The sequence below is a fragment of the Chrysemys picta genome, chromosome 1, assembly GCF_011386835.1.
Source record: "Chrysemys picta bellii isolate R12L10 chromosome 1, ASM1138683v2, whole genome shotgun sequence".
Classification (NCBI taxonomy): Eukaryota; Metazoa; Chordata; order Testudines; family Emydidae; genus Chrysemys; species Chrysemys picta.
Window position 1 is genome coordinate 257,775,360 of NC_088791.1, and position 19,237 is coordinate 257,794,596.

Genomic DNA, 19,237 nt, shown 5'->3' on the forward strand with positions numbered 1-19,237 from the left:
ATGTGGTAGGGTGACCAAAAAGAAAGTTATAAAGAAACATTCGTTTCCTGCTCTCCCACCTTCCTGACAGTCAAATCATCTGTCCAGAGTTGATGAATTGCAGGCAAGTAATTTTTCCCTTCTCCAAGAATACCCAATTGACTGAATTTTTACCCTTGAACAGAACAAAGCTTGAGGGAAGCTTTTCCCAAACAATGCATTCCCCAAATAGTAGAGAAACAAAGAGGCAGTTTCGTGAAGCCAGAAGGGTTGTGAAGGCTTCCTAAATCTCTCCTAGTTTTATAATGTAGCCCTGAGTAGATTCTGTTCATCATGAGCTTTGTAGCATCAATGCTCCCTTCATCAAGGAAGCATCCTACATCAGCACCTTGCCGCAAGCCAAAAAGCCTCTTTCTTCAGTTTTGTAGGCTGGCTCTGCATCAAGGGATAGCTCAGTGGTTTGAGCATTGGCCTGCTAAACTCAGGATTGTGAGTTCAATCCTTGAGGGGGCCACTTTGGGATCTGGGTACTTGCTCCTGCTAGTGAAGGCAGGGGGCTGGACTCAATGACCTTTCAAGGTGCCTTCCAGTTCTATGAGATAGGTGTATCTCCATATATTATTTATTATTAAGCTTCTTTTCTTTAATAAGATCTACTACATACATGGTGACATGGTTTCATTGTGACCTTTTAAAAATGCCTTAAAGGGCAAATCCTGTCCCCATATCTCTGCAGGCTCAGAAGACCCAATGCAGCAGAACCAATTCTACTCTGCTGCGTGGTCTTTGGGAACAGGGTTTCAGTGCACACTCTGTGTGTGCTGCCCAGCCCAGCCCAGCCCAGCTCCCTAGGTGGAGGGTTTAGGGCAGGATGCAGAGGCACTAAGGCTGTGGAGCCTGGCAGATATAAGATCCTGGACAAACCTTATTGAATTAAGAATTTTAGAAGCTCGTTGTATTAAATATGCAATGTTTATGTACTATTGAGCGACTGCATGTATTTCCATGGGGCAGGGAGACCACAGCCCTCCAAGGACTAAGAACATGGGGGCATAATTAGGCAAATTCTCTCAGGTTGTAACACCTGCAGAGAGCTACCACCACACATACTGGAGAGAGGCTCACACATACTGGTCCAAACTGGATTCTCGAGGGACCAACAATTGGATAAACAGCCTGAGTTAAAACTCAGAGCTTTCTTTCTGATCTAACAAATGGACAGAACCTCTGGTCTAAGGGGGAATGCAATCCTTAGGGATGGGTTGGAAGGTCTTTTGCCACTGAGGCCCCATAAGACTTGGGAGCTAGTTCTGAGTAAAAGCTGTAATGAGCTGGTGAGCATGCAGATAGGTTCTTTTATTAGTTTTTAATATGTTGTCTCTGCAATGTTTTCACCTTAAGAATAAATGTGCTTGCTTATAAAGGGCTGTGTGATAACTTAACTGTGGCAATTATACTATTTAACATCTCTGAGAAAAGAAGTGAAGCAAGCCGGCTTAGGAAGTCTTTTGCTGGGGAGGTCACAGTATAGTCAGGGAACTGTACCACCTGGAAATATCCCAGTCAGAAGGGAGAGAGACATGCGTCTCCACTCAAGAAAGGCATGGGCTAGGAAACCAGAGGTCTAGAGTGTGTCCCCTTGGTGGATCATAGAGAGGGAATACAGGTGCAGTTGCCATCAACTGTGACAGAGCCTATTCTAGGACTGTTACTAAATTTGTTCTGTTTTTTTTTTAAAGTCAGCGTCACCAGATTGAATAGCAATAGTTCTCAGCATTGTTTTAGATAGTTCTGGAAGGAGGGGGTCTGTTCTATCTCTTTGTCTGAACTTTCCACGTGTGACTCTGAAAGTACCTCTTCTGTGGATAAAAACATGGTACAGTACAAGGACTATTTTCTTTGGGCTTTCTAGAGTTATTCCATGGAATAGGGAGGAGGAAATTCTCTACTCTCTTACTATTTTTCAGGACCAGTGCAAACCTAGTCTATACCATCACCTAGATAAAGTAGGAACAAACAGAGGAAGATTAACTAGATGAAGCAGGGACATTCCTTCATTCCTTCCTTTTATGAGGAGGGGAGACTGATTTGGTGAATTTTTTTTTCTTTTCGGGACGGGGCTCAGTGCTTTGATATTTCCATTTGCTTCCGGGGCCATGAGACAAAAAGAACAAAAATGGTTTAATCAGGAGATTGGAGCACCTGGGACTGCCCAAAAGGGAGCATCTTAGAGACAAGCCTGGTTTTGATAACGAGGAGAAGGGAAAACCCACAGTTGGAACGTCAGACATGAAAGGCAGGAGAAAAATAAAATAAATGATGCTAATAAGGAAAAGATTAATAAAACTAAGTTTTTAAAAATGCAGTCATTTTATGACGTGGATATGAATTTTTAGCATCGACAAGACTATCTCCATAAGATAGCTATCAAATTTAATAATGTTATGTACTCACACTAAAGGCCACATAAAAATAATCTTTCGCCCCAAGATGTTACTTTAATCCACAAAAAGGGCCATTTTCCTCCTATCTTCCAGCTTTGCAGTTCTTCTGCCCAACATTTTCGACATATATGGGAGTTTAACGGGTTTCCTTAAGAGACAGAGCGGAAAGCATCAAGAGCTCTCTCATAATTCAGCACAGCAACAAGGGTGAGAGCTACCTGCCTTGCCAAACCTTCTCTCAGAGGTAGTGCACATAATGAGTTTAAGCGTTTTCTTGGGGAGCAAGGGAGGTTTACAGAGGACAGTAGCTGCCATGTGCTGCTCCTGAGCTACACACAATAGATTCACTCATGTGGGCTGAGCAAGGGGGCTGCCATGTGATTCTTCAGTCTAACAGAATTTAGGTTTACTGAAAACCTCGTCTTGCACCTCCCCTTTTCCAAGACAGTTCTGTAATTGCTTGTTCCCAATCTCCTGTGTTACAAACCATGAAGGAGAGGGAGGCAGCTGCCTTCCCAAACTTCTCAACTCCAAAATTTCCTGATTAAGCATGTGGCTTAATAAATTGTTTACAAAATTACTTCCACCTAAATTCTGGGGCAACTACTTTAATTTGTTTTTTGAACTTGAATGTAATGTGACTATTTTTATTTTCACTATTATTTTAATTTTACAATTATTTCAATAAAATGAAGGTTCCTGAATGATTTCAGAATTAATACAGCTGCATAATTTCCAATTTGACTCAGAAACTGATTCTTAATTTAGGTCAAACGATGTTGGATAATTCACAAGCCTTGGCCTTGTTAGACAACATGTTGATCCTTCATCTCTTTTTAAATGTAATCTGAAAATGGCTCTTTTCTCTGTTGTATATACCTTTTAAGGCCATAAACAAAGGGAGAGAAATTATGACCAACAATATAATGTCTTTACACAGCTTTTTCTGTAATGTATATTCTATATTGTCTATTTGTTCTGTGAAGCACTTTAGAATACAGTTTTGTATGAAAGATGCTACACAAAATAAAGACATACTGTATTATATTGTAGTGAACTGATATGAGTAAGGCTATTGTCTGAAAGCATTTTGAGTTCTATAATCGATATAATAAGATTTCTGGATTGTCACTCTGTGTGTTGCTCTGAAGCCTAAAATGTCTGTTGAGTCAGCATGAAGCAATGGAAACAGCTACAAGATGGTTGAGAGCTCTTTTTGTTTAGAATATCACGAGGTTCGGCCTGTGACATTGCAGTCTATATCATTTTATAAAAATATGCTAACGAGTGAATATAATGTAACTGGAATATGCTTCATGCAAAAGATCTCTTGTGGCATCATTACAAAGCTTATAATCAACGGAGTGTGATCATCCTATTTGTATAAATGTACCACTTTTGTATCTGAAACTAGAAATATGAAATATAACTCTGAGGGCCTTTTGTAATTATACAAAGTGTGGGCCATTAATGGTGGTTTGGAATCATGATGACTCCCATTAATCACGACCATTGTCTGCAGATGGGTGTGTTTTACCTGTGAGTCTTCCTGTATATGTGTGTGCTGGCAAGTGGGCAATGAAGTCTTGCAGTGACATGTGATCATGTCACCTGAACTGGAATCCGTCTTTAACCTCGTGTCTTTCCATTGAGAAGGAGGGGGTGGAAACCCAGAGAGGGACAAAGGATTCCTGCCTTATGAAAAAGATATATAAAGGGGTGGAGCCATCATGAAGAATCCCCTAACTATCACCTGAGCTGCAACAAGAGCTGTACCAGGGGAAAGAATTGTGCCCAGGCCTGGAAGGTGTCCAGTCTGAGGAAAAAACTTACTGAAGCATCTCTGAGGGTGAGATTATCTGTATTCAGTTTGATTAGACATAGATTTGCGCATTTTTATTTTATTTTGCTTGGTGACTTACTTTGTTCTGTCTGTTACTACTTGGAACCACTTAAATCCTACTTTCTGTATGTAATAAAATCACTTTTTACTTATTAATTGACCCAGAGTATGTATTAATACCTGGGCGAGCAAACAGCTGTGCATATCTCTCTATCAGTGTTATAGAGGGCGAACAATTTATGAGTTTATCCTGTATAAGCTTTATACAGGGTAAAACAGATTTATTTGGGTTTGACCCCATTGGGAGTTGGGCATCTGAGTGCTAAAGACAGGAACACTTCTGTGAGCTGCTTTCAGTGAAGCCTGCAGCTTTGGGGCAAGTAATTCAGACCCTGGGTCTTTGTTGGAGCAGACGGGCGTGTCTGGCTCAGCAAGACAGGGTGCTGGGGTCCTGAGCTGGTAGGGAAGGCAGGGGTAGAAGTGGTAGGGGCACATCAGGTGGCAGCGCCCAGGGGGTTTCTGTGATCCAACCCATCACACGGCCATCATATTACAGTCCAGTTTTTAGGTTCTCAGCAATTTTTGGCCCCCCTCCCCCCCCTTTTTTTTTTTACACTTTACAAATTACACCTGTATGACAGTGCAGGATTTCACCTAGGTTTTTTTTTAAATCATCAAGAACTGGACAGACATTCCATGAGTTCATACTTCACTACAGTGCAGCTGGAATATTAGTTGAAATAAATTACACCAATATAGAAACATACGTAATGCAATGTTCTCAAGTAAAAACAGAGAGAAAATGATGAAATCTTGGAACTGTACATGATTTCTTTACTCTTGCTATCTCTAACATCAAAGAGAAAAAGGACCACTGTGGTGGAAGCTATAGGACATTAAGCAAGCAGCAGTCTCTATGTGGAAATAAACTTAGTGGTTATGTTCCAGTTGAAGGCTCCTGACTAGAGCTGGTCAAAACCTGAAATTTCCATTCCATGGAAAATTCTGACATTTCAAAAAAGTTTCCCTCCCAAGTCAGAACAAAAACTAAAAATTTCCTGTGGAAATTCCAAAAACTTTTTATTTTGGAAAATTCTAAACATTTCCATTTGATTTTTCCAAAATGGAACAAAGCAACTAGCTGCCCTCTACACCAGAGGCAGCCCAGGGAGTCCCCCACCACGGAGCAGTGAGTATTGAAGCCCTTAGAACCTTGGCTCCAGCCAAGGGGCTCGGGCTCCCTCTGTGCAATTATGTGATCACATACTATTTTTTCAACAGGCTGAATGCATAAGGGGGCAACTCAGCCACCAAAGCTGTCTGACTTGGCACGGTGAACAGCACAGCAGGGTTTGTGTAGTCTATGCTTTGGGTCCAATTTACTCATGTTATTTTCAAAAAGAAAGCACACAATTGGCTAGCAGATAGGGTTCATGCAGATTTTCATGCAGTATGTCACTGACACAAAATATGAACCATCATCACATGCTAATTCAATTTCTGTGCCCGACCCAGGATTTTTTAAAAACTGTCAACTGATGTTGGCACCTACTCCTAGTGGCAGTTCCAGGATTCCTGAGCGGGTCAGCAAATTTTTCCCAAGAGGAGTTCAAAAGATTGACCCAGATGATTAAGTACTGCTATGACTTCCTCTTCAGGATCAAGTCTGGCATCACACTCCATTTGGGTGAAAGCACCTAGAGTCAGCAATCTCTTAGAATCATAGAATATCAGGGTTAGACGGGACCTCAGGAGGTCATCTAGTCCAACCCCCTGCTCAAAGCAGGACCAATCCCCAGACAGATTTTTGTCCCAGATCCCTAAATGACCCCCTCAAGGATTGAACTCACAACCCTGGGTTTAGCAGGCCAATGCTCAAACCACTGAACTATCCCTCTCCCCTGCCGCTTCTGGGTGTTTCCAATGACTAATGCAAAGAAGGAAATGAAAAGCCTACTGGTGAAAACAATGGTTCCCATTGATATCCAGGGGAAGAAATGCCCTAGCAATTCCCTTTTTACATTTTTAAACAAGACCCTCATTAAATTTAAGTGTTTCCTTCTTCCAACATAAATGGAAAAGAAAACCAGCGCTGCCTAAGCCAGGGGGGAACCAGGGTATCCTCTTGCCGGGGGACAGATGCCTGGTGTTTTGCTTGTGGAAAAAAGGGGTAGAGATGATGATGCTATGTATGATGATTGTCTCTCCAGCCAGCATGAGTTAAGTTACTCAGCTGGAGGCAGCCCCTGTGGAAATCCATGTGGAAAACATTGCTATTGACTGGAATCTTTGGATGTGCCTACACTGCAGCTCGGAGCATTCTTCTCAGTGCAGGTAGATAGACATGTGCTAGTCCTGCGTGTCCTAGCACAATACAAATTGCAGCGTAGCTGGTATAGCACAGGCGACAGCTTGGGCTGGCCATCCAATACAGCCAGATCCACTGGGTACATACTTGGGCAACTTGCCCAATCCACCACCGGTGCTACCCCAGCTACACTGCTATTTTTAAAGAGCTTTGTCACGCAGAGCTAACACATGTCTCTCTACCTGGAGTGGGGAGTCTGGTTCCAACTGCAGTGTAGACATATCCTTTGTTTTATTTATTCCCTTGCCATCTGTATTTCCACTTGTTTGTGTCTCTGTTTTTTATCACAATGCTTCACAAGAGTTCACTAAGCACTTTTAAACCAATTTCTGTTGCAGAGACTCTGTTGCAATGTTAACTACATGATCTGAGAACCTGAAATCCAGCAAACCTACAGGATTGTCAACCGACTGTTTAGGATAGTACCACGAGGTTATTCATTACCTTACCATACCTTCAAAACAAAAACGAGAAGAAGAGAAAACAGCTGAATTTTAAGCACATCAGTTGCCTGTGACATTTGTCTTCTATTCCCAAACATCATCCTTCAGCATTTTCCTTATTACAATGAGTTAGCTTTCAGAAAGGGATTTACAAAAGAACATTGTGCAGAACAAAAGGATAAAGCCATGATTACACTATCACACTGCAAAATGTAAGCCCTCCTAATACCAAGGAAGATGTTTGTTAGTGTTTCTTTAAGAAAGCACTGTGTATTTCAGAGGTAGTATATTTCCCCTAGAATACTATACATCATGGTAACTTATATTACCAATCTTGAATTGCTTTTAAATGGAGTTCAATTTTCTGGTAGAACACCTTTAAATAATACATTCCGAATATTTTTTAAAATTCTTAACAAAAAATAAAAAAAATTGGCATGTGATTCTGCTCCTCTGCTAGGTTTGTAGGGGAGGCCAGTGGCAACAAGATAACTACGCTGAAGGCCGCTGCTTCTTCCTTTTCTCTTTGTGAGCAAATCTGCCTACTAACTACCTCTTCAGTTTCATCTTACTGCTGCTGTTACTGGTAAACACCCTTTTGAAAAACTTGGGGAAGAGTATACATTTAAGTTCTCCCTGAACACTGCATGACAGTGATGCACTTGGCTATCAATAAAACAGTAAAAGTGACCAATGCACAAAGTGGTGTGCAGGCTGGCACACTGGGGATTGAACTGAGGCCCTCCAAAACTGAAAGCATGAATCTCTACAGATCAAGCTGAAGAGCCCAGCTCACATATGGAGAGCTGCAACAGGCTCATATCCTCAGTAGATCGGGCACAGAGGGGAAAGGTAACACACAGTTACATCAGCAAACTGGGAAAAAAAAAAAAAGATAAAATATTACTTCCTCTAAACTCTTTCTCTTGCATCTTAGGGGTTACTCGTAACAACAGTAGATACAATATTTTCAGAAGGAAATGTCATTTTCAAGTTGGCAGTGTCCCTTTAAATCTAGAGTGGACAGAGGAGTCCAACTTTCCATGTAAATATCCAGAATGCAAATGTGAGTTATTCCTTATGTTACTGGCATTTTTACTTTTTCCTTTTCATCAAGCTTATCTTCAGCTGATTTTACCCACTTGTGGTTTTAGTCAGTTTTCACGAATACAATGAACTAGTCATTTACACACACTGTATGGAGAAAAGGATATTAACACATATGGACATTTGAAAACTGCTGTAACATTTTTTCCTTTTGGCATCCGAAGTTAGTTGTAAATCTTAACAAGAAGTCCACTACTAAAATGATTCTCTCTCAGCTGGGTTAATTACACAATATTAGATACAAGAAACAAACACTGCAACACAAAACATAGCTACATCATTATTTGCAATAAATGTTAACTCTAAATAAGTGCAACCTGCTCACAAACACTTGCTATAAACTATTTAAAAATAAAATTTGATGGGTAAACATGAAAAAAAAATTCTCCATGAGAATTTTTTTTAAAAAAATATCAGCACTCATTTAGAGTTTGGGATTTGTGAAAGAAAGCTTTAAAAGGAGCAAACCTGATTGGCTGTGGCTGTTGCGGCGAAGGGGACACTTGTTGCAGGAGTTGCTGCTGCAGAGACAGTGGCGGACGTAGCGCTGTGCATCATGGGTACTTTCAGGAGGGGAACCATGGAAGCAATGAACAGGAGGGTGTAGCATTATGGTAATAGAAGTGGTATTTTGGCATGGTGAATATCAGAGCAGCAAGCCATCATGGGTTAAACCAGCAGATGGCATGCAATCACAATGCAAAGCAAGAAAGCGTGGCAGAGAAATAAAAAAGGGAAAATAGCTTATTACAAGTACAATTAAAGGAAGTTTGTCAACATAATCAGTGATTCCCAGAAAAAGCAAAATAACTTCTGATTGCTGGTATTATATTTAAGAATTTGACAAATTATTTTAAATTGGGCATCTATCAAAACAGCTTATCACTTTAAGTAAGAATTGTTCAATCAGTTGAAAAACTATTTTAAAGTAACTAAAACACATTAAAACATCCCTTAAGAAGTGAAATTTTTCATTTTTAGAATTGGGAAGGAAAGAAACCATTTATTATTTTTACATATATTAAAAATAATGTATTTTCATTTACCAGTATTATAGGTTAAAAGTATATTTGCAGCCTTGCTTTAAACATACATACAATTCTTATATTTTTGTTTCTGGATTTATGTTCTTTTGCCTCTCTATAACTGTTGGATTTTATTTGAGTTAAATTACCATCTGCTTTGATGCAAAAATCAGTGTTATAATTATTTTCCTGATTTAAATACTAATTTGTTTGATCTAAAAGAGCAAAGCAGATTGAGAACATTTATTTTTTGTTCAGTTTTAATTTAAGGACAAATTTATCAACATGTGCAAAATTCACTCATGTGAGTAGCTGAAACTCAAGTGAGTAGTCCCATTAAAATCAATAGGACTACTCACTTGAATAAGAATTACTCACCTGAGTAACGGTCTGTTGCTAATTTTGCAAGCATAAAATATGTGCATTCAAATGCTGCAAATTTTAAAGTGGATTTGATTTAATTAAGAGGGAATGCGATTCAGACCTTAGGTCTCGAAGTACTTTCAGTTACAAGTATTAAAATAAATGCTTCTGGGAAACTCTGATAAAACTTTCTAACACACAGCAAAAAGGAGAAATAGGCACACCACTATGAAACTTCAAAACACTGATGAAATTAGCTTGCTTTACCAATATTTTATGATTTTAAAAATACTATAAAATATAAAATATATTGAGAGAAATACAATTTTGAAAACTGAAAAGCAGATTGGAATCCATGATTTTATGCATTTGCAGTGTGGTTGTTATAGCAGGTGATGTCACATCTAAACTGCAATTTTAACCTACAAACAAATCTAAGATCCTACAAAGTCAATCAAAAAGCCAAATGAACCTTTAAATCTAGTAATCAAGTCTTGTTTAAGATTTGCAAACAACTGAAGGTACAGTATACAATATAAAAGAGATCAATAAAGAAATTTAGAACCTACCAATACTGGTAGCGGGTGTCATGCACAAAACTGACCCTGCATGTCATGCAATGATAGGTGGAAAAAGTGAATAAAGGGAAGAAACAGGTTAGCTGTTTAGAGTTAACATTCAAACTGAGATTCAAGCATAACCAAGGATAAGCAGAAGTTAGCTGAACACAATCTTAAGGTCATTCATAGTTTTTGTGTTACAAGAGTGACGTTAAATAATTTTATACTAAAATATTATTACAGTATACCAATACATATTTTGTACATCTGTGTGTGTACTGAAGATGGACCAGATTTCATAAACACCTTTCATTTATTTTTTGCAGAAATAAGAATTTTTAAAAAAATTCTTGATTGAATATGGGATTATCTAATGGCTGCTTAAATCCATTCAACAATTCAGACAGCATTATGTTAGCTACAAAGATTAATGTTTATTAATTTTGCTCATACACAGCAGAGGAAAACATTTAATTCAATAAAAATTCTCTTATTATTCAATGGTGATTTTGTTAAATCTACGTTTAAATATTAACATACACATTTTTAATAACAAATTACTAATGTTATTTTTATCAACAAAAATGCTAAAATGGCAGCACTGGAAACAGAACCAATGCAGCATGGCTAGTGACTGTGCAACATTCCACATGATGTCCTGCCAATGTGCCTCAAAAGTACTCTGGGTGGGGGTGGGGAGGCCTCTGTACAGCTGAGTTCAGTTTTTGTGCTCATTCAGCTGTTATCCTTTCTGCTAAAGCGAATGAAAAAGGACAGGGGTTTTTAGGATGGTGAGTACAGTGCGTAGGGGGGAGAAGGTGGAGGGTAGAGGAAGAGGAACAAAGTGGCATGTACATAATACATTATGCTACTACTACATATTCAGCACATAAAATAGATTTAAATTTGCAGAACTCCTGTTTGGTGACGTTAACAACCTTTTATGTATTTATTTATTTAACAGCAAAAATAACTATGAATGACCTTATCATGAAGAATAACCCTCACACACTTTCCCCTCTTTCAGTGGTCATAAAAGTTCTAATAAACAGCATCTGAAGGAAAACACTACCCTCTTGCTTTTCAGATCATAAATAACCATTCACCAAACAATAAAAAGTGCGGATGAAGTAGTCATACTGATTTAGTGTGTGTTTTGTATTAAAAGAGAACTACAGTGCAAAAAAATCTAAGATAAGCAGTGCTATGAAGCCCCAAACCATTAATTAGGAAGTCATTGGTTAGAAAAGGCAGAGAAATTATATAAAACAATGTATCAGTTTTCCATATATTTTATAAGCAAAACCTGGTTCTAACTGTAACATTTCTACCGAACACATAGGACATATTTAAAATTGATACTAGTTCAGGAAATATTGGTTTACCATTTTAAACCAAAGAATTAATTGCATGCACAGTTCTTCATAGGGTGTGCAATATTTATAGCCATAGCCCCACATGGGAAGGTGTAGATGTACTTAGAGCCAAGTTCCAGAACACACAGTTCCTCCTGAACTCCCTGAGAGTGCAACAACTGTAGGAGCAACATGCACTGTCTTCTATGAAAGGCCCATTCTACCGGCCAGTGGAAAGGGTGTGCACCATAGCTCACGTAGGGTGACCAGATGCCCTGATTTTATAGGGACAGTCACGATTTTTGTGACTTTTCCTATATAGGCTCCTATTACCCCTTCCTGCCCGATTTTTCACACTTGCTGTCTGGTCACCTTAAGCTCACGTCCTCATCCCCCACCCCTCTTTACAGATACTAGTGATGCCAGACCTTCTGAATTCTCCTGCTCACTATGAGAACCTCTCCCATTGTGGCCTGGCTCATGTGCTGGGTCTCCTGGAGATGAGAGGCTCTTTGCACCTTTTCTCTTTTTTGTGCACCTGTGCTGGGACTGGACGACAATCTGGCCCCTTAAGAGTTTGGCAAAAAGGCCCACATCCTTTTATATCATGAATTTATAATAAACAAACTGTCACTCAATTCTGAGCTAATTTTGTACTGGTGGTTATGATGACTCCAGGGTTAACCCAAAATGTAAATTGAAGAGAAACAGCACATGGAATAAAGTACTTGAGGAAAGATAAGCATCTAAGTTTGGAAAATATCTGAGTGCTATCTTATTGAAGTATTTTCAAACTAGCTTATTTTTCAGGATTATTTTAATGCATTTTACTGTAATTGTATACAATAGTGATAAGCTCTGAAAGGTAGTGCTTATGAGGAGGAACAATGCACACCCCACCACAAGTTCTTATGGCTGTGATGTGAAGTACATTTGCAGGGGGACTTGGACATTTGTAAGCACTGGATGCTCTTTCATTTCTCAAATTCCTTCAAACCTTCCCACGGATGTTAGCACATTTTCCTGCACATTTCCATTATAGTCACAAGTTACAAAATGGTCATGGGATCTCAATGAAAATTACACAAGATTTTGGGATATTTTCAAAATTAAAGTGAGTCAATATGTAAAACAAGTGCATAAAATAAATGTTTAGAACATAATTTGACAAATATAGGGCCAAATGCTGAGATCTTTACTAAGTTTTTACATACTTCTTATTCAGGCAAACTTTACTGAGTTCATATGATTTTTGTTTTATTTTTAAAAGATTATTGTAAAGCTATGTAATAAGAAATTACAGCATCTTGAATTCTTTCACTTGTTTAATTCATACTATTATTAGATGGTTAAAAATATGATAAAAGATAAGCAAATATATTCAAAAATAGAAAATATATTTACTACAGAAAAGTGTTTTAAATCAGCCTAAAAATTCATGGTTGATATACATACTAATACTGAAACTGCACTTTTTAAGCACTATTCGGGGTATTTACTTTTAGATACTTCTCTTTTTGAATAATATAGAGGATTTTATTGCAAGTTCACTTCATTCATAAATCAGACATTTAAGTAGAATATTCTCCCTTCTTTCACAGTGTTAAAAGAAAGTCTCCACGCCACACGTATGAGCTCAAGATGTTAGGTCTGATGGGGCTGTAGATTTTTCCAAATGACATGGTCTACAGCTCTGAACAACAATGGAATATTCATGTTACTAAAATTCCACTGTAGTTAAATCACTTATATTAAGAATTAAAACACCAGCTATTAACTGCAAAATCTGGGGAGAGTTTTGGATTATAAAATATTCCATTATGAAGACAATGAAACCAGTTTCCCACGTTAAACAGTTCTATGCAGACGGGGACTGTTTTATCCCCATAGTGCATCTGTGCAGGAATTAACTATAATTTGGCTGCTAGCACTGCTGGTCTAGAGGGCAAGGGTACTGTGTAGCAGGAGTATGTCTGGCTGCAGAACTGTAATGGTGGCAGTACAAAATACACCAGAAGAACAGGGATAGATATTACCAATACTTTTCACACTTCCCATCGTATCACAGAAGCATTATGCCTTTTCCAACAAGTTAATGACACTCCTCCTCCCCACCACCAAACACAGTTCTGGTTGATGGACCCAACATGCAACCCACTTAATATAGATATAAAGTACTCTGACATATGCAAAATAAGGACAATAACAGAAAATACTAAAAGCTAGTTAATGACACGATAAAATTACCTCCTGAATCCTAATATTCTGCAGAAGGAATTAAAATAGTGTATTAAAATATTTGTGCATACTTGTCATGAATGTGTAGAGAATGGATTACACATTTAAAAGTATATTCAATGTGATAAGCACTGTCTTATGGGGAGAATGCTTACATAGGATTCTGTTTAGTGCAAATACAACATACCTGTTGGGATAAATGCTGCATGTTGTTGCAACTGTGCATTGGCAAGAGCCTGTTGATAGTGCAAGACACTGGGATTAAAAATGGCACTGGCACCATTACTTTTTTCAAGTGCTTGTCTCTTTGGTAAAGGGTGAAGAACGCCAGGAGGAAAGGCCTGTAAAAAAAGGAGAATTTAATTAAATTTGCAGATTTTTCAAAATATATACATATTTTCTAATATATATATGAATAAAATATTGTAATATACTTTTAAAAAAAGCAGTTAAAGATGCCTTGCCATGCACCTTAACTCAAATAATAGCAATGTAAAATGAGTGAAATTTTGTTGTTGATCGCAAAAGCATGGTACTATTAACATAAAACTGTAGCACCACAACTACTGAAAAGGAAGGCCTTTAAAGCAACAAAAGTGGCATTTCCATTAAATTTGGGCTTAAAATATTCTAGGAAGAAAAAACCACTTGTGTTTCATTATCAAGTATTCTTTCTTAGTTAAATATTTTTCCTATTATTAAATACAGTGAGGGATTACAGTATTTTCAATTATAAAAGCAGTTATATCTAATTTTAACTTCTATGAAAAGGTATTTTAAAATGAAATCATGTTAGGAAAAAAACTAAATTGTTTGCATTTATTGCATATGAGTATGAGATGGATAAATATAATACTGATTTTTTTCTAAATTAATAATATATGATAGTTTTCAGTTGATGTTAAAAAAAAGCAATACAAATTTCATTAGTTGCTTTTCTGAAAAGCTACATGCAAAGCAAAAGGTGAAAGGTCAAAGTACCAGGTCTACAGTTGCTTCGAGAGGCCGCTTCATTGCTTTGGCAGTCGACTGAGTCTTTTAATAACAGGCAGCGAGCACATGATGGCAGTGGGCCAATGGGATTCAAGCGAATTAACATACAGGTAAACAGCAAGCAGAGGTGCATCATGGGAACGGCATTGCATTGTGGATAGGTGAGAAGGAAAAAAATATTCTGAATGCAGTATACAACATACAAAACACTAGGCATGCACAACAACAAAAATGTTTTCTAAAGAAATGAATATTACACCTTGAATTAGTACTGAAGCAAAAATGCATCTACTATACCTTAGTTAAAAGCATATAAGAGAGTAAAATATAGATGTTTGAAATTTAGGAAAGTTAATTAAAACAGCAGCTTGCAGACACCATTAAGCATATTATAACACTTCACAGAAACATATCGGTTTTCAGGATTTTCTTATAAGAATTTCTGATAAGTTAGTTATGTCAAGTTAAAAAGCATAAAATAAATGTTCAACACTAACAATTAAAATATAAAGCACTAATGAGAGTTTTAATGCTTTAATAGAATTACTCACGTGTATGTTTGCTGGATCAGGGCCTTAGTTAATAAAATGTACATTTCAATAGACTTTGGGGTCAAAATATAAACAGTTTTCTTATTTCCAATATATAACAAATTAATGTTATGTCTAATCACTAACTTATCAGTTTAATATTTTTTACTATAGCTGGGACAGTAACTTGGATTATCCTTTTTAACTTATCACATTACACTGAGAAAAAGCCCTACATTTTTAAACAAATATTTTCTCAGATGTCATTCAGGAAAATCTATTCTAACTTTAAAAAGCAACAGAGGGTCCTGTGGCACCTTTAAGACTAACAGAAGTATTGGGAGCATAAGCTTTCGTGGGTAAGAACCTCACTTCTTCAGATGCATGGCTACCCCTCTAATACTATTCTAACTTTAGGAATAGGTGATAGAAAACAATATTATTTGTCAATAAGAGCATGTAATTTATGGTTAGAACAGGAATCACAGTGCATCATTTAAAAATATTTAAATGTAAAACAATATTTAACATGAGCATAGTTTTATTGTCTATATTTGCAGTAAGAGATAAAACATGAGGGCTAATTTGGCTACATTCCAGCAGAAAAATCTAGTTGATCTTTTTCATCTATAACTCTTTTTTAATGGGAATTTTAAAAGAGTTTAATGAAAACATATGGAAAGGAGGGTTTCCTTATAAATCAGAAATCTTTTTTTTGCACTTACAATAGGTAGCTCCTCAAAGTCCATAGGATAAATTAATATTCAGACTGTTTCTATCCTTAACTTCAGATGTATAAAAGTAGAACAATAATTAAAAAGGGAGGACAAGGTACTGAGAGCACCATGTCTAAGACAACTTAGGGTCACAGAACTTAGGCCAATGACAACATGAACATTTTGCAGGATAGCCCTTGCTTCACAATCCATCATCTTGCACAATCCATATTTCTGTCTCTCCAATTATCACCTGGTATCTTTCCTTATATCTTTGCATCCAAAGTCCTTAAGCACGTCCTCTATTCCTGAAGTCTCGACATCTTCTCCTCTAGCTTCTTCCTAGATTCTACACCCTCCACTCTATGAGATCTGCTCTATCAAGGTCATTAATGATCAGGAAAGGAGGGTCCAGTGATCAGAGAACTAGCCTGGGCTGTGGGAGACCCAGATTCAATAAGATCTACCACAAACTTCCTTTGTGACCTTGGGCAAGTCACTTCTGTGGCAGTCCTCACCAGTGGGGTGTAAGTTCTAGTCTGCACCAGCACGTCTGTGTGGAGCCTGCTGATGGGCACTAAACACTCCCTAGTGCGTGTTAATGTAGTACCATTTGAAACGGGACTGTGTTAACACACACCAAGGAACTTTTAGCGTGCACAAACAGTGTTCACCCTGGCCAGTTAGTGCACAACATACTGGTGCAGACTAGAATTTACACCCCACTGGTGAGGACTAACACACCATGCAGATGAACCCTTAGTCTTTCTCTGCTTTGCCTCCCCAACTGTAAAACAGGGATAATAGCACTTCCTTACCTCACAGCACAGTTGTGGGGATAAATATGTTGACAAGTTTGTGAGGCACTCAGATATAGTATAGTATAGATAAAAAAATATACTATAGTAATGGGGGCCATATATGTACAAGAGTAAGATAGATAGGCCAGATCTAAGGGTTTTCTTTTTATTTTCACCCACCTTGACCTGCTATCTTTGAAAAAAGCTGATCACTCCCTCCTCTCTCCCTTCGGTAAAATATCTAACAATGCCCATCCATCTTTTCACAGTATTCTGAGATCACTATGGACGAAAAACTATATGAGTTTGAAATATTATGGCTGGATTCAATTATGGAAGGTGATGAACGCTGTAAACTCCCCTTTAACTGACAACCCCTCTACTATCAAATTTCTGTACCCCTTTTAAGTACTTATAAACTGATCAAATCACCCTCAACCTTCTCTTTGTTAAACCAAATAGATTGAGCTCCCTGAGTCTTTCACTGTAAGGCCGGTTTTTTTAATCCTTTATTTGTTCTCGTGGCTCTCTGAACCTTCTCCAATTTATCAACATTGTTTTTGAATTGTGGACACCAAAACTGGACATAATAGTCTAACAGCAGTCGCACCAGTGCCAAATACAAAGGTAACAGAACCAAGGATTGCAATAGCCCTTTTGGCCACGGTGTCACACTGGAAGTTCACGCTGAGCTGATTCACAACTTTGCATCGGTCTTGCGTACATCTCAACCTGTTTGCGCCATTGCAAACTCCCTTCTTTGAATCCTTTTACGGGCTTTCCCCTCCCCTTCCAGATCAAGTCAAGCTCCTAGTGCTCAATTTCAAGGTTCTATAGTAGCAATGTCTCTACCTATAAGGCAACTCTTGTTTCCTCCTTGTCTCCCCTTCCCACCATGCCTTCGGCTTCATTGTCCACTTCTTCCTCATATCTTCACAACCTTCTTCCCTTTCACTCCTATGCTTGAAGCCTTGTTCACCAAAGAACCTCCCTCTCACTAGTCAAACCCCTTTATAAAACATATTTCTTCCACCAGCCCTTTCCATGATAACCAACCATTGGAGAGGAACAGAAGGAGAGAAGTGAGAGAAAGAAAACAAATAAAATTAACTTGCTGTATAAAGGCTCTATATTTTACCGATCACGTATACTTTATGTATACTATTATGAGGTGTGTTTAAGGTATGGTGAATATTTAATTTAATTTAGATTTTGTGTTCCTCAATGTCTTCTTTCACATTTCTTACCGCACTGAGCACACTTTTAGTGCTCCATAAATACTGTAATGATTATATTAATGGATCACACGGTCTTCAAATTCACTTCACAAAGCACAATAACAACAAAACACTGGTTTTCAGCTATAAGTGGTCTGGGCTGTGGCTATTTCACAGACTGCCCATCTCCTTGCTTCTACCTCAAAAGCTGAGATCAGCTAAGGCAGGGGTGGGAAAACTACGACCCACGGGCCACAACCGGCCCTCCAGCCAATTTAATCCGGCCCTCGAGCTCCCGCTGGGGAGTGGGGTCTGGGGCTTGCCCTGTTCCCACGCTCCAGCCGGGGAGCGGTGTAGGAGGCTGCTCCGCGTGCATGCCAAGGCTCCTGGAAGCAGCAGCATGTTCCCCCTCTGGCTCCTACGTTTAGGGTCAGCCAGGGAGCTCCGCTGTCCCCACCCCAAGCGCCAACCCTCAGCTCCCATTGGCCGGGAATTGCGGCTAATGGGAGCTGCAGGGGTGGCGCCTGCGGACAGGGCAGCGCACAGAGCTGCCTGGCCGCACCTCCGCATAGGAGCCGGAGTGGGGACATGCCACTGCTTCCAGGAACTGCTTGAAGAAAGCGCCGCCTGGAGCTGCACCCCTGACCGCTTCCCGTGCCCCAACCTCCTGCCCCAGCCCTGATCCCCTCCCGCACCCCAACCTCCTGCCCCAGCCAGGAGCCCCCTCCCGTACCCTGAACTCCTCATTTCTGGCTCCTCCCCTGAACCCGGACCCCCAGCCAGAGCCCTCACCCCCCCTGTGCCCCAACCCCTGGCCCCAGCCTGGAGCCTCCTCCTACATCCCAAATCTCTCATCCCCAGTCCCACCCCAGAGCCTGCACCTCCAACCCTCCCCTCCCGCACTCCAACCCCCAGCCAGGAGCCCCCTCCTGCACCCTGAACTCCTCATTTCTGGCCCCCTCCAGAGCCCACACCCCCAGCCAGAGCCATCGCCCCCCTCCTGCACCCCAACCCCAATTTCGTGAGCATTCATGGCCCACCATACAATTTCCATACCCAGATGTGGCCCTCGGGCCAAAAAGTCTGCCCACCCCTGAGCTAAGGCATTTGAGGAAAAGTTACTAGGTTTAAATGTCAGGGGCTAGAGGTAGGGTATTCCTTAAGGAATCTTGAACCCTGGAATTCACTGACCCCCTTGGTCTGGCTGGGATTCTTTTCTGGAGGCACAGCACCGAAGATGCACCCTGGGGGAGTGG

At 39.4% G+C, this 19,237-nt stretch overlaps 1 protein-coding gene across 46 annotated transcripts in view; it reads right to left on the minus strand.

Moving 5' to 3' along the window:
- The window catches only part of MBNL2 (muscleblind like splicing regulator 2), a 146,775-nt gene that overhangs the window by 20,327 nt on the left and 107,211 nt on the right, over positions 1-19,237 (minus strand). For 7 of the 46 annotated variants that reach the window (XM_005287030.5, XM_065592751.1, XM_065592704.1 and 4 more), the window contains 3 exons: positions 14,707-14,760; positions 13,913-14,066; positions 10,142-10,177 (listed from right to left, as the gene is read on the minus strand). In XM_005287030.5, coding sequence (XP_005287087.1) covers positions 10,142-10,177; positions 13,913-14,066; positions 14,707-14,760 — 244 coding nt within the window. Of the gene's footprint in view, positions 1-8,652; positions 8,748-10,141; positions 10,178-11,156; positions 11,337-13,912; positions 14,067-14,706; positions 14,761-19,237 lie in introns of those variants that run through there. The other 39 variants (XM_065592783.1, XM_065592737.1, XM_065592798.1 and 36 more) reach the window with 11 other exon arrangements.